The sequence below is a fragment of the Plectropomus leopardus genome, chromosome 14 (genome assembly GCF_026936395.1).
Source record: "Plectropomus leopardus strain MGB_pleo_1.0 chromosome 14, ASM2693639v1, whole genome shotgun sequence".
NCBI classification, from domain to species: Eukaryota; Metazoa; Chordata; class Actinopteri; order Perciformes; family Serranidae; genus Plectropomus; species Plectropomus leopardus.
In genome coordinates, this window is record NC_142189.1 from 5,488,214 (window position 1) to 5,504,260 (window position 16,047).

Here is a 16,047-nt window from a genome sequence, read left to right on the forward strand (position 1 = left end):
TATTAAAGAAAATGTCAAGTGTTTAGGAAGAACTGAGCACATGACTGTATAAATAAGACTTTGATTATACTGCACAAGTCGTGTGAGAGTTTGTAAACAGATATTTTGATATAGTTTTGCTGTTATACATGGACCCCTATGACTCCAACTTATTAGAAATTTTTCAGTTTTTGGATTCTTTATTCACTGTGTAGGCATTTGAGAAAAACAAAGTTCCCTTCACAAATTCAACAAAACACATCAGACTCACATCAGCAGCGTGCCCCAGCTGAGACAGAGGAGCGGTGAAGCTGTCTTGAACGTTAGCCACTTGTTGATCGGCTTCGATCAGCTGTTCCTGGAGAGTTGTGATGTCACAAACTGGTGACATTTCCTTCAGGACCGAGCTGAATCCCTGCAGGGTGGTTCGGATCTGTGCCGAGTCATCCAACACCATCTGCAACACAAGACAGGCATTATTGTAGACAAACATGTTTATATTCAGCAAAGATTCATCACAAAATATTTGATTATTTCCGCTAATGCAACATTTTTTTAATATATTGAACTATATTTTCCAAAATTTACATTTATCACATTTTCTGCAGGATGCTATAATACTTTTAAGAATCGAAGAACATATTAAGTGCTGTAGAAACTAAATACAGAGTGAAAAGGAGAGACCACAGCTGAGTGTACCAACCTGCAGAGTGCGAACATGGCTGCTCAGACATTTAGAGGTGGTGTAGATACAAGGGGTGGCGAGCCACGACTTGGCCTCAGCCATCCAGGTTTTAGAGCTGGTGATCATCTCCTGATGCTGCTGAAGCCACGTGTGGATCTGACCAGAAACACAAACAATATTTAGTCTGAAACCTTCATCAAGAAGCCAACTGTGTGAACATGGCTACACTGCTACACTAAATACACAACAAAGTGGTATTGACTGTAATTGTGAAAAAAGAGAAGTTGTTGAGTTACATTATGCATGTAAGGCAGGCATAATGTCCTTCATCACAATGTTGTTGACTGGTCTGCTAACCAGTGTTGACAGGCAAACATGGGTGATGCATAGTATTAAATATTTGCTAACGATGACTGTAAACAAACAGTATAAGCATTAATTAAACGCACACTTCTAAGCTGCACAATTTGAACCCGCAACAACACATTTGTTGTTTGACATCAAACAAATCTGGAGACACAACAGTTTGCAATTATGACTCATAGTTTCAGAAATGAAAAAGAGGACTGAGGGAATATGACGCCATTCTGACCTTGCTGAGGAGGGTGGTCCTCTGCTCCGCCTGTTTGGCCAGACGGGAGTGAAGCTGCTGGACCTCCACAAGTCTCTCAGTGAGGGCCAGCGCCTCCTCTGGCTTCTCCAAGTCCTGCATGTCCACCTCCAGCGCCGCCAAACACGAGTGCCACACGTCCAGCTCGTCCCACACACGCTGAGCACAGACACACAATCATATAAAGATTTTTTCTTTGATGATTTATTGACTAAACTCTCTCAGTTTTGTGTTTAAGTTTAAATGTAGTCCACATGAGACGAAACAACCAGTGATCAATAACAAACTTTATTTAACAAACTTAATAACAGACTTCTGGTAGAATAAATTTGAGTATATTTTAGAGTTAGGTGTACTTTGTGCTGAAACCAATGTTCTTTATTTGACATTCTTTGCCCATTCTCTAAAACAAAGCCTCAAATACACAACAAACCAAACTGAAACCTTTATTGGCTTTATATAAATGTGGCCTTTCAATTGATGCAATGCAAAAATCAGTTTTCACATCCTCCATCCCTCAACAAAACAATCTTTGAAGCCTGGAAAAGTTTTGTTATTCAGCTACAAGCTTTTGATGACTTACATGGCAGCGTTAACCAGACAGGAGCTCAAAAGTTTGGCTCTATACCTCATTATATTCTTGATTTTTACACATTATTAGTTGTTTTATTCTAGTATCTGCACGAAGACAGTGGTAATAATCCAACCAGGTGCCCTCCATGTCACTACCAACCTTCTGGGTGATCTTTGCTTGAGTCACATTAGGGCTTCTCTGTTCAAGTCTTTTCTGGACTGACATCAGGCCGGCCTGGATCTCAGACAGCTTTGCCCCGAGTCTGTGGACGGGACCACTCTTCTCCACAGCCTCTCCCACCTGATGGATTTACCAAGTACAAATGTCAATTACAGACAAAAAAAAGCTTTTATTCTTAAGTCAGGCCTATAGAAGTCTTGGATTTGTTTGATTATCAATCGTACATCTATGCACATTTTGCAGAAATGTATATTCCAATGTATAAAACCTATCCTTCTTATTGTGGTACAGAGACTGAATGCTAATCTACATTTCCGTACTTTTCATTCATTCATTGTCAATGTTTAAATCACAGGCTTGTGTACCTTTACTTCCACCTGCTGCAGCGACTGTTTGACCTCCTGTAGCTGGCCATTGATCTCGACCGGGACCAGAGTGTACATGTCGGAGTACTTCATCTTCAGGCTCTCCATGATGCGCTGGAGCAAAGCCTTCTGGTTACACAGCTGGCTGTGAACCTCCTAAAACCAGAGAGAGAGAGGAAAAAAAGTGTAAATAAACAAGACACAGACAACCAGATCAGGACGGGAGAATGATGCAGTCTATGCTGGAAAGAGACACTTTGCAGCAATAACAGATAATTTGAATATTTACTGATTTTCTGTGTTTACATTTCATAACAAAGTGAAAAAATGTAGCTTTGTAATGACTATTTGTGAACACTGAAAAAAAATCTCCTTTGATTAACACCTGTTTATGATTTTTATGTAATTGGGAATTTTTCATTGAAATAGTAGAAATCTTGCAGTACTTTGAAACAGGACGACACTGGCATCGATCTCATCTACATCTCTCACCGAACTTACAACTTGTAAGCTTTTCATTGCTTTGTTAAGCAGTGAGCTCTCTCTCCAGTGCTGCTTTCATCAAACAGAGCTTACCTCTTCAAAGTCCTTCAAGTCTACAATAGTTAAGTGAACTCTTTTCACTTCAACAAGATTCCACTTTGCAATAACAACATACCTTAAATATGAAAATCAGTCAAAATGTGCAAGATGATACAGAAGAGACTACCTGGGTTTCTGGATATGTCCGATGCTCTGCTGAAGAGGGAGGTGCATCTTGTTATCACTATGTGAAACTGAGCGTGTGTGTGTGTGTGTGTGTGTGTGTGTGTGTGTGTGTGTGATACAAAGGATGAGAGGAAGAAAGGGTACGGGGGGGGACAGCATGAGAGAGTGGGACATGGTGAGTGAGTGCAAAGTGTGTGTGCGTGTGTGTGTGTGTTTGTCTAGTATGTCCATATTTGTGAGGACCAATTTGTGCTTAGATTAATAGATTTTTTGAAAATTTGCAAAATGTATACATAAAAAAAAAAAATAGATATTTGGGAAATTGGAGAAATCTTAGGAAAGTGGGTACATTTTAAGAAAGTGGGGACATTTAAGGAAACTAACTTTTGGGCGTTTCAGTAAAGTTGTATGCATTTATAAAGTGGGGACATTTTAGAAGAGTCTACAATTTTAGAAAGAGAGGACATTTGGGGAAAATTTGTATATTTTAGAAAAGTGGGAACATTTTAGTAAAGTATATGCATTTTAGGAATGTGGGGATATTTTACAAAAGTCTTTACACTTCAAGAAAGCATGTACATTTTAGGAATGTGGGGTTGTTTTAGTAAAGTCTGTGCATACTGTGAAAGTAAGGACATTTTAGAAAAACAGTTTGTAAACTGAACACATTCTATCTCACTTCTCTAAAGGGCTATTTGGGGTTAAGATTTGGTTTTAAGGTAAAGGTGACAGTCAGGTTTACACTGAGGTTAGAGTCTTGGGGATGTATTGTTTCAATGAGTGTCCTCACAAGTACTGAGGTACAAATGTGTGTGTGTGTGTGTGTGTGTGTCTATGGAATGACTTGGCTACAAAGGCCACCTGGAAGATCCACTTACAACGCTGAACAAAAGGTGTCTGCTACAAGAGGAGGGGTGAGCGGAGTGGGAGTGATGGGGTGAGGGGCTGTTCAGGTCTTTTATCAACACAGACCCTCTGCAAGGGGAAGAGAAGTGTGTGTGTGTGTGTGTGTGTGTGTGTGTGTGTGTGTGTGTGGAGAGAAAGCTGGAGTGGATGGGGAGATGTTGGCCTCTGCTCAGGTTTCGTGACAAAGGGCAGAGTGATTCTGCGGGTTGGTGGGTTCATAGTGAACACCAAACAGCGTCCGGGCCTGAGGCCAAGCTAACGGTTAAACTCAGCCGTTTCATATTTACTGGACACTTTGCAAGACACAACCTCTTTCTCTCTGCATCTATTCAGAACTTTGGAAGCTTTAGATCTGCAGATCTGAGGAGTCATGCAAAAAAAAACATGCAAAACACTATTGTGAGCTAGCTACCAGCTAAGCCCATAATAATCATGAAGACGCCAGCTGTACTGAGACTGAGACTCTGCAATGTATGCAAATGTATGTAAATTAGACTGTCATAATGTTTAGAATACATTATTTTTGGAGGTAGTGAAGATTTCCACTGAATGTTAAGACAAGTGTGTTCCATGTTGCTGATAAAAATAGAAACTATGATGTTGGTTAGAGAGCGTACAAATGCATCATTGTGTTTTCATTTCAGAAGATGAAACTGTCCTCTCTCATTAGAGACATATTATTTACACTCCACTGGCTGGAGGGAGAGAGACACTCATGGGATCTGGAGACACCCAGAGGTCCTAGGGGGAGCTTGATTATTAAAATACTTCTTACATTTTATGTCAAATATTTTTTTTATTTATTTTTTTTGCTACAGGATACATATCTGGTCCAGTAATTCCATCTCCTGTGTTCTTTTCCAAGATAATAACTTATGTTCTACATTTCATTAGTTTTATGATAGTTTCACTATCTTTACATCTATCCATTGGAACACTTTTTCTCTGCCTAAGTAGATGGAGAAATTGTTTCAATTGCCAATCAAATCAATTTTAAATCATGTTTGCACAGAGCAGTGAGGTCACCATGACATCTGACAATTGGTAGTAACAAGCTACTCGTGAGACCATGTGACACTTGTTTTTCAAGTCATGGGTCACAAACAGCCTCGCCAAAACAGCAATTTATATGAAAAGATGGCAGAATGAAACATAATGTTGCAGTGTGCTGGTATTAGTAATCTCGCACAAAATGAATGATGCACTGTGTATTGTGAGGTGATTCTCAGTAGGGCTGAGTCAGGAAAGTCCAACATTACCTGTTCTGCTCTTAGTACTGAAGTTAAAATATTTTCTATTAATGCTGTGTTCTATCTCACCAACCTTTTATTTAATTAACTCCATTTCAAGTTACCATTAGCAAGCTGTTTGTTTAGCTAAAAGTATCATTGTGTTCAGCATTATAATAATGTAAATAATTATAAATACATACATTTAATAACTTGTGGTTTGTGCAAACACAATGCTGTTGTGGTTACTCAAGAAAACTAATTTATATATAATGCACATGAGGTTAAAGCAATGTTTGTTTTCTTTCTTTTTGAGAAAGAACAAAAAGAAGTGATGAGTACTGTTAAAGTGCTGAAATTTTTAAATCACTAAAGAGTAGCAGTACCATTATAATCTTAACAATACCAATCCCAATTTTTCAGAGAATAACAGTGATGTGGTCAGAAATAAATTGTATTGACTGTATACACACACTCAACGAATGCAAGCAAAGACATCTGGAAGGATACTTAATACATAAGTGCAATCTTCTGAAAAATGTTTTCCAAATAAATGTACTGCTGATTTGCTGTAGAATAAAGATGACACTTTTTCATTAGGATTCTGACCAAAGAAAACAAACAGGAGTTGTGTGAAACCCTGATGAACAGTGGTTCAGGAAAGTGTCCCACCTGAAGCTCCTGTGTGCTGCTGCTGTGCTCCATCTGGGACAGAAGACCATCTGCAGCCTGCAGCCAAACCCGCACGCCCTGCAGCTCCTCTCTGACCTTTTCTCTCTCCTCCAGCTCCATCCTGGCTGCCTTCAGACCCTCCCTGCTCCTCTGCTTCACACTGCAAAAACACACAAACACATACGTCCAACAATTTAGCAACTTTTTGATCCTCTTACCTTAAATCTATGAAAGTGTGAGTCTACATTGAGAATAAAACCCATCATCAAATTTATAGCAAAAAGCCTCAAGGCAGTTAAAGTACTGTCAGTTTAAATGTATCTAAATACTGAACAACCTCAGAGGCGCCGCAGTGTTTGCCCGACCCACTTTCCCCTGATAGCTCATTCAGGCGTGGCGGGGCTTATGGGTAATTGAGTTTTTTGTTCTGCCTTGCCAATTAAAAAAAAATCTTTAGAAGAATGAAATTATTATGAATGGGGTTCATATATTCATTAATAAAATAAGAGCACTGGAGAGTTTGTAGGAAAATGTTTCAGCATTTGCAGAAAGACTGTTGGAAGCTGTTTACATGATTTCTAAAAGCATATGATGTCCAACAATCACATTTAATGATGCAAGTAACCAGTCAAAGGATTTAAACTGGACTAGATTTTTACCAGGACTCTTTAGCCATACTAATGTAAATAAAGATATGAAGTGTACATGAAACTTTATCTTACCTGCCATAGCGCCCCTGCATCGCCTGAAGCTGCTGACAGAGTGGAGTGGGAGGAGCCTGCTCCAGGTGGGCGGGAACACACTGCAGCCGGGCCGTGCGCAGTTCCAGTGCGGACAGGGCTCTGTGTTCGCAGTCCAGTCTGTCCTGGTACTGTTCCCAGGACTGCAGCAGGTCCTGAAGGTCCTCAGTGGAAGCCTTCATCCGGGAGCTGTCTGGTAGCTCCGCCTCCACCTGCTCCAGGAGAGTGGAGGCCTTCTCCACCTGAGAGAAGCACCACACAAAGTCTTAATCATACTTCATATTATTATTAATGAACAAACAAAGTAATGTAAAATAAAGAAGTTACATTTGGATAAAATTTTCCATTAAAATGTTCTTTCAGTTTGATTTAACCGGGGACTTAAAAAGTTTTGACTGGACAGATGTCCATTAAGATGTATGCGTGAAAAGGCATGGCTAAGATGTGACTTTATATAGTTGTCAAATAAAGAGTTTAAGCATTTTTTTTTCTTAAAACAGTCCACTGCTCTTACAGAATGTTCATTAATAATTTGCTGCTTACAAATAATAGATTTCTGATCTGAGATATTTTAACAGTAAAGCGCTTTTACTTACACTGTTGGTTATTTCGCTCCATTCTGCGATCCTCTGCTTACTCCGAGTTGTCAGCTCTTGTGTGCAGCGACGTAGTCTTGATACACGTTTCCAGATAGCAGCCACGGTGGCCTCCCTGCCTCCACGACAGCTCTGCTCTGGGCACCACTCTTTAAGCTCCTCTAGTTTCTTCTGCAGGGACTCCACCTCCTCAGACAGCACCTGCACCAAAGAGAGTTAATTAAAATAGTTTTTTAGATGAATTATAAGTGACAATTAAGTGGTAAGAAGCAACATTGATCATTTTTTCTATAAGGATAGAATTTAAAACAAAACCTCAAAATAAAAAGACAAAAAACATTATCTATGACTTTTTGTCTTGAATTGACAACTGGATTGCGACATAACTTTCACTTTAAAACGCTGCAAAGCGGTGAAAAATACAGTTCCCCGAAGGTGGAATTCAAAGACGAAAGTTCTCATACATACTCCAAGCTTGGTTTGCTGGTCAGTGCAGTCAGCGAGACAGGTGACCTTTTGACAGATGAACTGTGAGAGGCTGTTCTCTGCGCTCTTCACACTCTGGATGATTTCATCTTGGCACTTGCTGTATTTTCTGTGATGTTCTGCACAACTGAAAGACAGATTTGTAGATCTGTTAATGTCCAATAAGACAAAAATATGTGTTTTAAAAATATACTGAATCATTCAAAGCTACATGTCTTTCAAAAATGCAAAATGAATGTAATATACCATGAAGGAAGTTTATTAATCTGTACAGCAACCAAAGCAAATTTTCACAGGACATAAAATACTTGTTTGTTTTTGTCATTGCACACACGTACACGCAAGTGAAGGACTCAGACTTCCATCTGTGAGCCTCTTACCTGCTGAGACGCTCCAGTCGCAGGTGGCCCTTCGCCTGGAGTGTAGACATCCTCACCAGGAGCTGGCTCAGAATATTCTCCTGGAGTTGCTCCACCTTCTGGGGGCACAGGTAAGGATGCAGGGCAGTCTGACGCTGGAGCTGCTCCACATGAGTCTGAAACTGTTGCTGCAGCGAAACCAAAGCCTGCTGGGTCTCCTCCAGCCGTTCGGCGCAGAGTCCAGCTGAACCCTGTGGTGGCAGCAGGGAGACCTCGATGTCCCTCAGGAATTGTGCTGCCTGTCTAACAGAACATGTGTAGCCTCTCAGAGACTCCTTGGCCTGGGAGATTTTCTCCTAAAATATAAGAAACATTTAGTTAAATAACTACATGTTACTAATAGTAGGGTTAGCATTCCAGTCTCTGTTTTTCAGTCCATTTTGCAGATGTTTTTTTACACAGAGCTGGCTGAAAATTCGTTAAGTTTTCCTTCAACAAAAAGTCATTGTCAGAACCATAAAAAGCATTTGAAAATCACAAAAAAATACAATAACATTAAAAATACAACTTGCCATTTGTGAGTCACATTCACTGAGGACTGCATTCTTCAAGTCCATCAGATCTTTGGATCCACTTCCTCGTTTGTTTCCCTTCTTTTGCTCCAGAACCTCCAGCGCTCTCATTTTTGAATCAACAGTCTTTCTCAAAGAGATTACTCTCTGGTATTCATTGTCGATTACTGTTTCATCTGGCTCCAACACAGGGAGTTTTTGGAACTCCTTCAGGGTCTTCCGGAGAAACTCTTGGGTGGTTGCCTTTTCTGAGTTGAGGTCCAGATCCTTCAGCAGGTTCCACTCAATAATGCTGAGGTTGTTGTAGAGCGTCATCTCCAAGGTGTCAAGGCTCTTGATGTTTTGTTTCAGTCTCTGTTGCTCTGTGCTCAGCTGTGAGGGGTACAGGTCAGCAGAGATCATCTGGAGCTTGGAGCCAGCGTCTTTCGTCATATACTTAATAAGAGGAAGCTGTGCGAGGAGGGTCTGACAGACTTTGTACTTGTCCTCCAGCTCCCTGCTGTCATCTTTGGTCAGATGGACCTGCTCCTGAACGTTCTCCCTGAGGTCCTCCACACACTGCCTCTTGTTCAGGTACTTCTCGTGACCAGCGGCTTTCATTTCCATGGTGACCATTTTGCTGAGGATTTCAGAAATGACTGAATACACTTCCCTTGACTTTTCCCGGGGAATCCAAGGTTGCAGAAGGTCAACCTGGGACTTGTGCTCCAAAATCATGTGTTTGAAAGGCTCCACAGCTTGCAGGGACTCGCTTGTGATTGGGAACCTGTGTCTGCTCAGATCTACTAACATCTGCCTCAAGCTTGTTTCAATAGTGGCCAGGTTATTCTTGCTTGATTCTACAGTTTGGGTGAGTTTGTCCAGCTCATTTTTGTTGGCTTTCTCGTAACTGCTGATGGCTCTAATGTCCTCCTGGAGGTTGGTGAGCTTGTCATAAAGCTGACAGTTCTCCATGATGCTGAGTTCAGAGGCTATGTCTTTACTCTTCATTAAAAGAGCCTCACAGACAGCGGCCTGCTTCTCAGCCTCAGCCAGGGTCTCTTGGATCTGACGAACTCTACGCTCGACTTCAGTTGGGCTCCTGAGCTCACTGTCCGGACTCCTGGAGACATCTCTATGCAGATGAGCCAAAACCCAGGAGTCCAGGTCAGCAACCTGCTCTGACATCTTTTCCCTGGTCTGCAGTCCTGACTCTATCTCTCTCACAGCCCTGGCTAGCTTCTCAGTAGTCAACTTTGAGAGTTCTTCAAGGGATTCCAGAGAGGAGCGCACCATTGGCACCTCCTCAGCCTGGTCAAGCTGTGGAAGTAGCTCCGTCACCTCCTCCACCAGTGACTCCAGTTGGCCCTGTTTGGCCATGACCTCAGACTGCAGCTTCTTCAGATCTCTGAGCTGCCTGTGCACCTCCTCAGGAAGCAGAGCCACCCTCTTCCTCCTGCCCTCAATGTCGCTTTCTGTTTGCTTTGCCCAGGCAAAGCCGTCCCTCATCACCACGATAATTTTCTTCATGATGGGGTTGCTGCTGCTCTGAGTTTGTGAGGACACTAGTTTTTCTGTGTGGCAAAGTTGGTCTTTGATCCTCTGAAGCCCCTGCTGTATCTTAGTTGTATCCTCCTCCCTTCGTGAGTTGAGGAGTAGCACCTCTGACAGCTGCTGCAAATGAAGGTATTTTTGCTGGGCAGCTTTAACATCAGCATTTGCCACCATCAGCTGCTGCGCCTTCTTGCAATTCCACTGTGTAGCTGAAGGAGATTTGACTTCAAGGTCTTTGCCGATTCTCTCCAAATGTCCTTGAAGACCTGATATCACTGACAGAAGGCTGCTTGTCTCCTTCTTATGGACATTTGTGTGATACAATGTCCTCTCCACAGCTCTTTCCAGGTCACCCCATTTCTCTTGTATGTTCTTTAGTTCAGTCTGTGCAGTTGTTCGTTCAGACCAGCTGAGGTGGAGACATAACTTGGTATGGGTAACAAGTAAGTCCCCAAGTAATGTTCTCTTCTCCTCCATACTTCTTTGTAAGGCGCACAGTCGCTCTGCCTCCTTGGAGCTGCTCTCCTGTGGGGACCTGGAAGAAAAACAGCCAAGTCTTTTAAACGTGCATGGCATTTACAGTGTCATGGTTTAAACAAGATGTAAGTATGAGATTTATATTAAATTAGATGTTAATAAAAATAAACAACCATTTCTTAAGAATGTTGAAAAACTGCTGTTCTTCTGGTCACTTCTAGTGTAAAGTCATCTCAAACACTATTTAAATCTCGATTTTGTAAAATTAAGTAAGTTTTATACTATATATTCTGGAGTAAGAAGTATTTGAAATTAAAAATATATAAATGTAGTTTGGGTTCTTATAAATGACAAAAGAGTCACTGCTTGTAGACCCACTGTACAGTATATTCAATAATACAGCATATTGTAATGCACCTCCTGCTGTTCAGAAATATCAACGACACTCACATTCTGACAGCATCCAGTTCTGCAGTCAGTCTCTCCAGTGTGGTCTTTGCTGCTTGGGTCTGTGTGCAGTAATCAGTCACCAGCTGCAGCTGTGCCTCTTTACTCTGGATGACAGCAGTTGTGTCCTGAACAGCAGTACTCCACTGGTCCTCCACATGCTCCAGGGCTTCTTTGTTCTCAGGAACTGCTCCTTTCAGCTGAGTAAGCCATGACAACTGCGCCTGGGCAGTCTCTCTGCACTCCTGTGCTCAGCAAGCAAAAGTAAAGACAGTTATGCAAGGCCTGTGGTTTATTGAGATAATCTGCACTTTGGCATTTTTTCACAACCTTCTACCCAACTCCACCAATATCTCTAAAACAAGCTGCTGCTATAAATCATTTTTTTTCTCTATTGAAGCATGCACCCTAATCGCACCTGAGCCTCCTCCAGCTGCTGGGCCATGGCTGTTGGATTGAGCTCAGCTGGGTGGTTCTTGCAGCTTAGGACCTTAGATACCAGCCTGCTTAGAAGGCTGTCTAAATCACTGGTGGAAGTAATCAGAGCCCTTGAAGCAGCCTCCAGTGGTTTACCCTTAAGACACAGAAACATATCAGAGCCCAGAGTCGCAAAAATCAACTTGAGGCCCGAAATGGGTCTTGGGGTCATTCAAGCACAATCAAATAAGTGCTGTGTATTTTTCAACATACAGTGGAGTAACAGGAAGGAAATAAAGACAAAACAACAATAAGTTGTATCAAAACCAGCAACACTGACAGTGCAGGCTCATCATACCAGTTTTTGCATAAATTTTTCCTTGCACTTTTACGTCCTGATGTTTACAATTTGACAATTTCTAACTCACTCTGATGACTCCTAGTGGCAGTTTCAAAAAAGACACTGTGGATCATTACTGGTACCTCAGTAAGTTGACTGCTGGGTCCTGTCCCCGAGAGTATCTGAATTTCTGTGAACATGCTCCTCGTGGCATATCCTTCTGGTGCCCCCAGAACAAGTTTCTCGGTCTTGACAACACTTCCAGCTTGACCTTTACTTACTCGAGAGGGCAATCCCTCCAGCAGGCTTACATCACCCCAGATGATGCCAGTTGAGGATTTCTGAACTGCCTGCAGTGATGTGGGTGATCTCTTGTCAGCCTTGTACAGCTGCTCCTATTGTGGACAAAAAACACCAGTATTAATGCTGGAATAAATGTGACAGACACTCGTATATCATTAAATTTCAGCTAAGGAAAGAACTCTGACTCTCTTTGTGAAACAAGTCCATCCTGTTTGAATTATCTCCTTTGGAAGTGTACCAAGCCTTACTCCCTTTGACTCGCAAGACAGCCATAACATTTAAGTTGAAACTCATGTTACTACCCTAAGGCACTGAAACCATTGGTGTCTCAGGTTAATATTCTTTACTTTGCATATAAATGCTAAGAAAATGTAGCTGGATATTAATTTTGTACAGACTGATATGTAAAGTAAATATTTTAAGTATGAAATACATATGGAAATTGTAATTGAACTTGTAGGGCTAGTATAATGACCAGTCATGAATGCACTTTTAAAGAACGCTGAATCAAGTGCAAACAAGTATATGCAAGAGATTGAGCATAATGAGGGTTTAAATGAAGAGCCTCCCTAGGGCAAGACTCTGTTTTTAACCTCCCTTTTACTGGATAATATTTTCTCTCTCACACTGTTCTCTGTCTGTCTTTGAACATGTTATATTATCTTCTAATGTAGTTACAAAGGTATTTGTCATTGTTAAACCTAGACCTTTCCTGAAGGACAAAAATTGAAGAAGAACCAGTCATTTCTTTGACACAGTGTGTATCATGACAACATTTGAGTATGGTGGATAAACCAGTAGAGAAGCATGTGGTATGAAACATCAAAGATATTAAGGACATGTAACATAGAGGTGAGTCATTTCAGTTTCATTATATACTGCTAGAATTTCAACAAAAATGCATCAGGTCTTAACTGTATTTGTAACCATTTAGGATGATCTAAACTGATGATCTAAACTAAAATTATAAGTCATTCCCCCCCAAGTGAGGACTTCCGGCAGCACGAGGATGTACATGGCAGCATGAGCATTTACTTATCAACTGAACTACCTCCAAACCCCTTTAACCCAAGAGATTTACTTAGAACGTGTTTTTTTGGGTACATAATAATACTGAGGGGAGATGAAAGGGTTTTAATATGGCATTAAGAAGTTATATTAAAAAGGACGCTGACACAGGGAATGTAGACTATGACAACCATGGCCAAAGCAATGTCTGAATTGGAAAATATTTCCAAACAGTTGTCAGACTTCCAGATGCAAACAGACATTAACCAGAAGATGAAGGAAACTTAAGGGAAGACAAAAGCTATGTCACAGAGACTTGATAAAGCTGAGCAGCTCATCGGAGAGGCTGAAACATTTGGCGTGTAGGTGAAAGAGGGTTTTACCCAGATGCAGAAAACCCAGCTCAAATTAAAATCAAAGATTACCAAGCTTTAAGGTCAATCAGGTCACAACAACATCCGGATTTAAGGAATCAAGGAAGGAGCTGAGCAGACCTCAATGGTTTGCTTTGTGGAGAACCTAATACAACCTGAACTGGGTGAGAGTACTGGTCTGACTGAGCTGGGCATTGAACCTGCACACAGAGCACTTGGGCCCAGACGATGCATGACTGCTCTCCAAAATCAACTGTCGTGAGATTTCTAAAAAACATATACTGAGGTGAATACCAACAAAAATCCGGGACAAGCTCCACGGATTTCACTGACCAGCTGAAACAGACACTGAAGACTGTTACTTCATCACATCCCAACATAATATCAATGTTCCTCTACTCCTGACCGGGTTTGCATCTTTATTATATGAAGCAGGACACTGACAGTAGGCTGCATTCCCCAAAGACATCTGAATCCTTTTTTTTGTTCTGTTTTCTCTCCATTCTAAACTGTGAACATTCGTTAAGCACTCTGCTAGCATATGAAGGATACGTCTTGATTTTATCTGGCCTACTTTAGGTTAAGAACGACGTCTGCTGAGTCTGAATGACAGCCACCCACACAAACAACCTGACGGGGCCCTGCCACCTTCTGACTATGACTATAACACCCCTATAAACACGGACACTTGGAGGGATAACCTTTTCAATGGAAGCCCAGTTTTCATTTACTTATTGCTTTCATTGTTATAGCTGTTTTTTTCTCAATGTTCTGACTTATTGTTCATTGTTTTTTTTTTTTGGGGGCAAGCTTGTGTCTGTGAATGGTTTATACATGCAAGCCCTCTTTAGAGGAGTAAAATAATATCAAAGATATAATACATTTTGGCAAGAAACTCACATAAGTAACTGAGAACATGAAAAAATGGGATTTAGATATACTCATTATTTATCTTTTAAAACATGATACAAAGGAGGTCTGGCAATTTTGATGCCAAGTTCTGTTCATTTTGAGCTTCTGTCGGAGACCAAAGACAAAGAGGGCAGGTTCATCATGGTGAAATGTAAACTACATGTGACCATGCTGAGTGTGTATGCAACAGGATTTTCTTTAAAAAATATTTGAGTCAACTGCATCCCAAACTGCTGGAGTCATGATTTGTGCTTGTGACCTCAACATACTTTTGGATCCAAAGCTGGACACAACTAATCGAAAAAGTAAAATTACCAGCAGTGAAAGATGGATTGAAAGAGTTCAGGATCTAGGTTTAATAGATACCTGGAGAGATTTTCACAACCAGGACAGACAATCTACATTCTACTCAAACCGACACAACATCTATTCAAGGATCCATTTATTTAGGCATAATTCTGAGAGACACAGGTTAAAGGAATGCAAAATAAGTAGGAGAGACATATCAGATAACTCCACTGTCCTCTTAAAACCATATTTAGAGGGCAGGCATAAAACAACATTTTGGAGATTAAATATTAGCATGCTAAATAATCGTGGGTTTAAGAAAAAAAAAATTGAACTAAGAGCATACTTGGAGAATAACGATGATCGGAATATGAACCCAGTAATGTTGTAGGACATAGCCAAGGCAGTTCTGAGGGGGAAAATTATATCAGAAACTGCTTTTGCTAGAAAGTTAAAATCCAAAAGACTCTTAGACTTGCAAAAACAACTAGCAGATCTTGAACAACACTGTAAAAAGGACTCACAAGTACTTCTGCAAATGAGACCAATAAAACATGAAATTTTTAAGATTTATTAAGACTAAGTGGAGAAAAAGCTCAGATTTAAAAATAACCCAGATATTTTGAAGCTTCCTCTAAAGTTTCTAAGATATTAGCTTGGAGGCTGCAAAAACAGCTATCAGAAAATATAGTTTATAAAATTAAAGATCCAACTTCTAAAAAGATTACATATGAATTGGACTCAGTGGGGTAAAGGGTCTTTCCAAGCAGTAATGGAAAATTTGCTTTCCACGAAAAGTTCATTCAGAGCATTAAAACATATATGTCCCCTGTGGTCAGAATCAAGGTTAATGAAGTCTGTCTGGGACCATAATCCTGCAATGGGACTGTCGCCAGGGCTGCCCAGCCAGCCCAGGGCTCTTTAATTCATTTATCGAGCCATTTGTTCAAGCCTTAAGACAAGATTTCGGCCTAGAGGGTATAACAATAAGAGATACAGCGTACAAAACATGTTGTTATGCTGATGAGGTTTTGGTCAGCCTAAAGATTCCAGAGTCTGGAGTTCCTAGATTAATGGACAAGCTATACCCTTAATATTGATAAAACACAAGCTTTAGTGTACAATTTTACCTCATCATTAGATCTTAAGTGCAAGTTTGATTAGCACTACATCTATAAAATACTAAGGCTTGAAATTAAGAAAAGGACATATCTCAACCTTATTCAGAAAATTATACACATATTAATACACAAATAAAAGAGGACCTCGATAGATGGACCACTCTGG

The 16,047-nt window shown here is 40.7% G+C and overlaps 1 protein-coding gene across 2 annotated transcripts in view; it reads right to left on the minus strand.

Annotated features, from left to right (window-relative positions):
- The window catches only part of syne2b (spectrin repeat containing, nuclear envelope 2b), a 199,270-nt gene that overhangs the window by 108,783 nt on the left and 74,440 nt on the right, over positions 1-16,047 (minus strand). For both annotated transcript variants that reach the window (XM_042500732.2, XM_088087660.1), the window contains 14 exons: positions 12,019-12,270; positions 11,537-11,692; positions 11,122-11,363; positions 8,662-10,729; positions 8,111-8,445; positions 7,713-7,857; positions 7,245-7,445; positions 6,631-6,890; positions 5,909-6,068; positions 2,394-2,549; positions 2,008-2,148; positions 1,257-1,433; positions 683-820; positions 251-436 (listed from right to left, as the gene is read on the minus strand). In XM_042500732.2, coding sequence (XP_042356666.2) covers positions 251-436; positions 683-820; positions 1,257-1,433; positions 2,008-2,148; positions 2,394-2,549; positions 5,909-6,068; positions 6,631-6,890; positions 7,245-7,445; positions 7,713-7,857; positions 8,111-8,445; positions 8,662-10,729; positions 11,122-11,363; positions 11,537-11,692; positions 12,019-12,270 — 4,617 coding nt within the window. The remainder of the gene's footprint in view (positions 1-250; positions 437-682; positions 821-1,256; positions 1,434-2,007; positions 2,149-2,393; positions 2,550-5,908; positions 6,069-6,630; positions 6,891-7,244; positions 7,446-7,712; positions 7,858-8,110; positions 8,446-8,661; positions 10,730-11,121; positions 11,364-11,536; positions 11,693-12,018; positions 12,271-16,047) is intronic.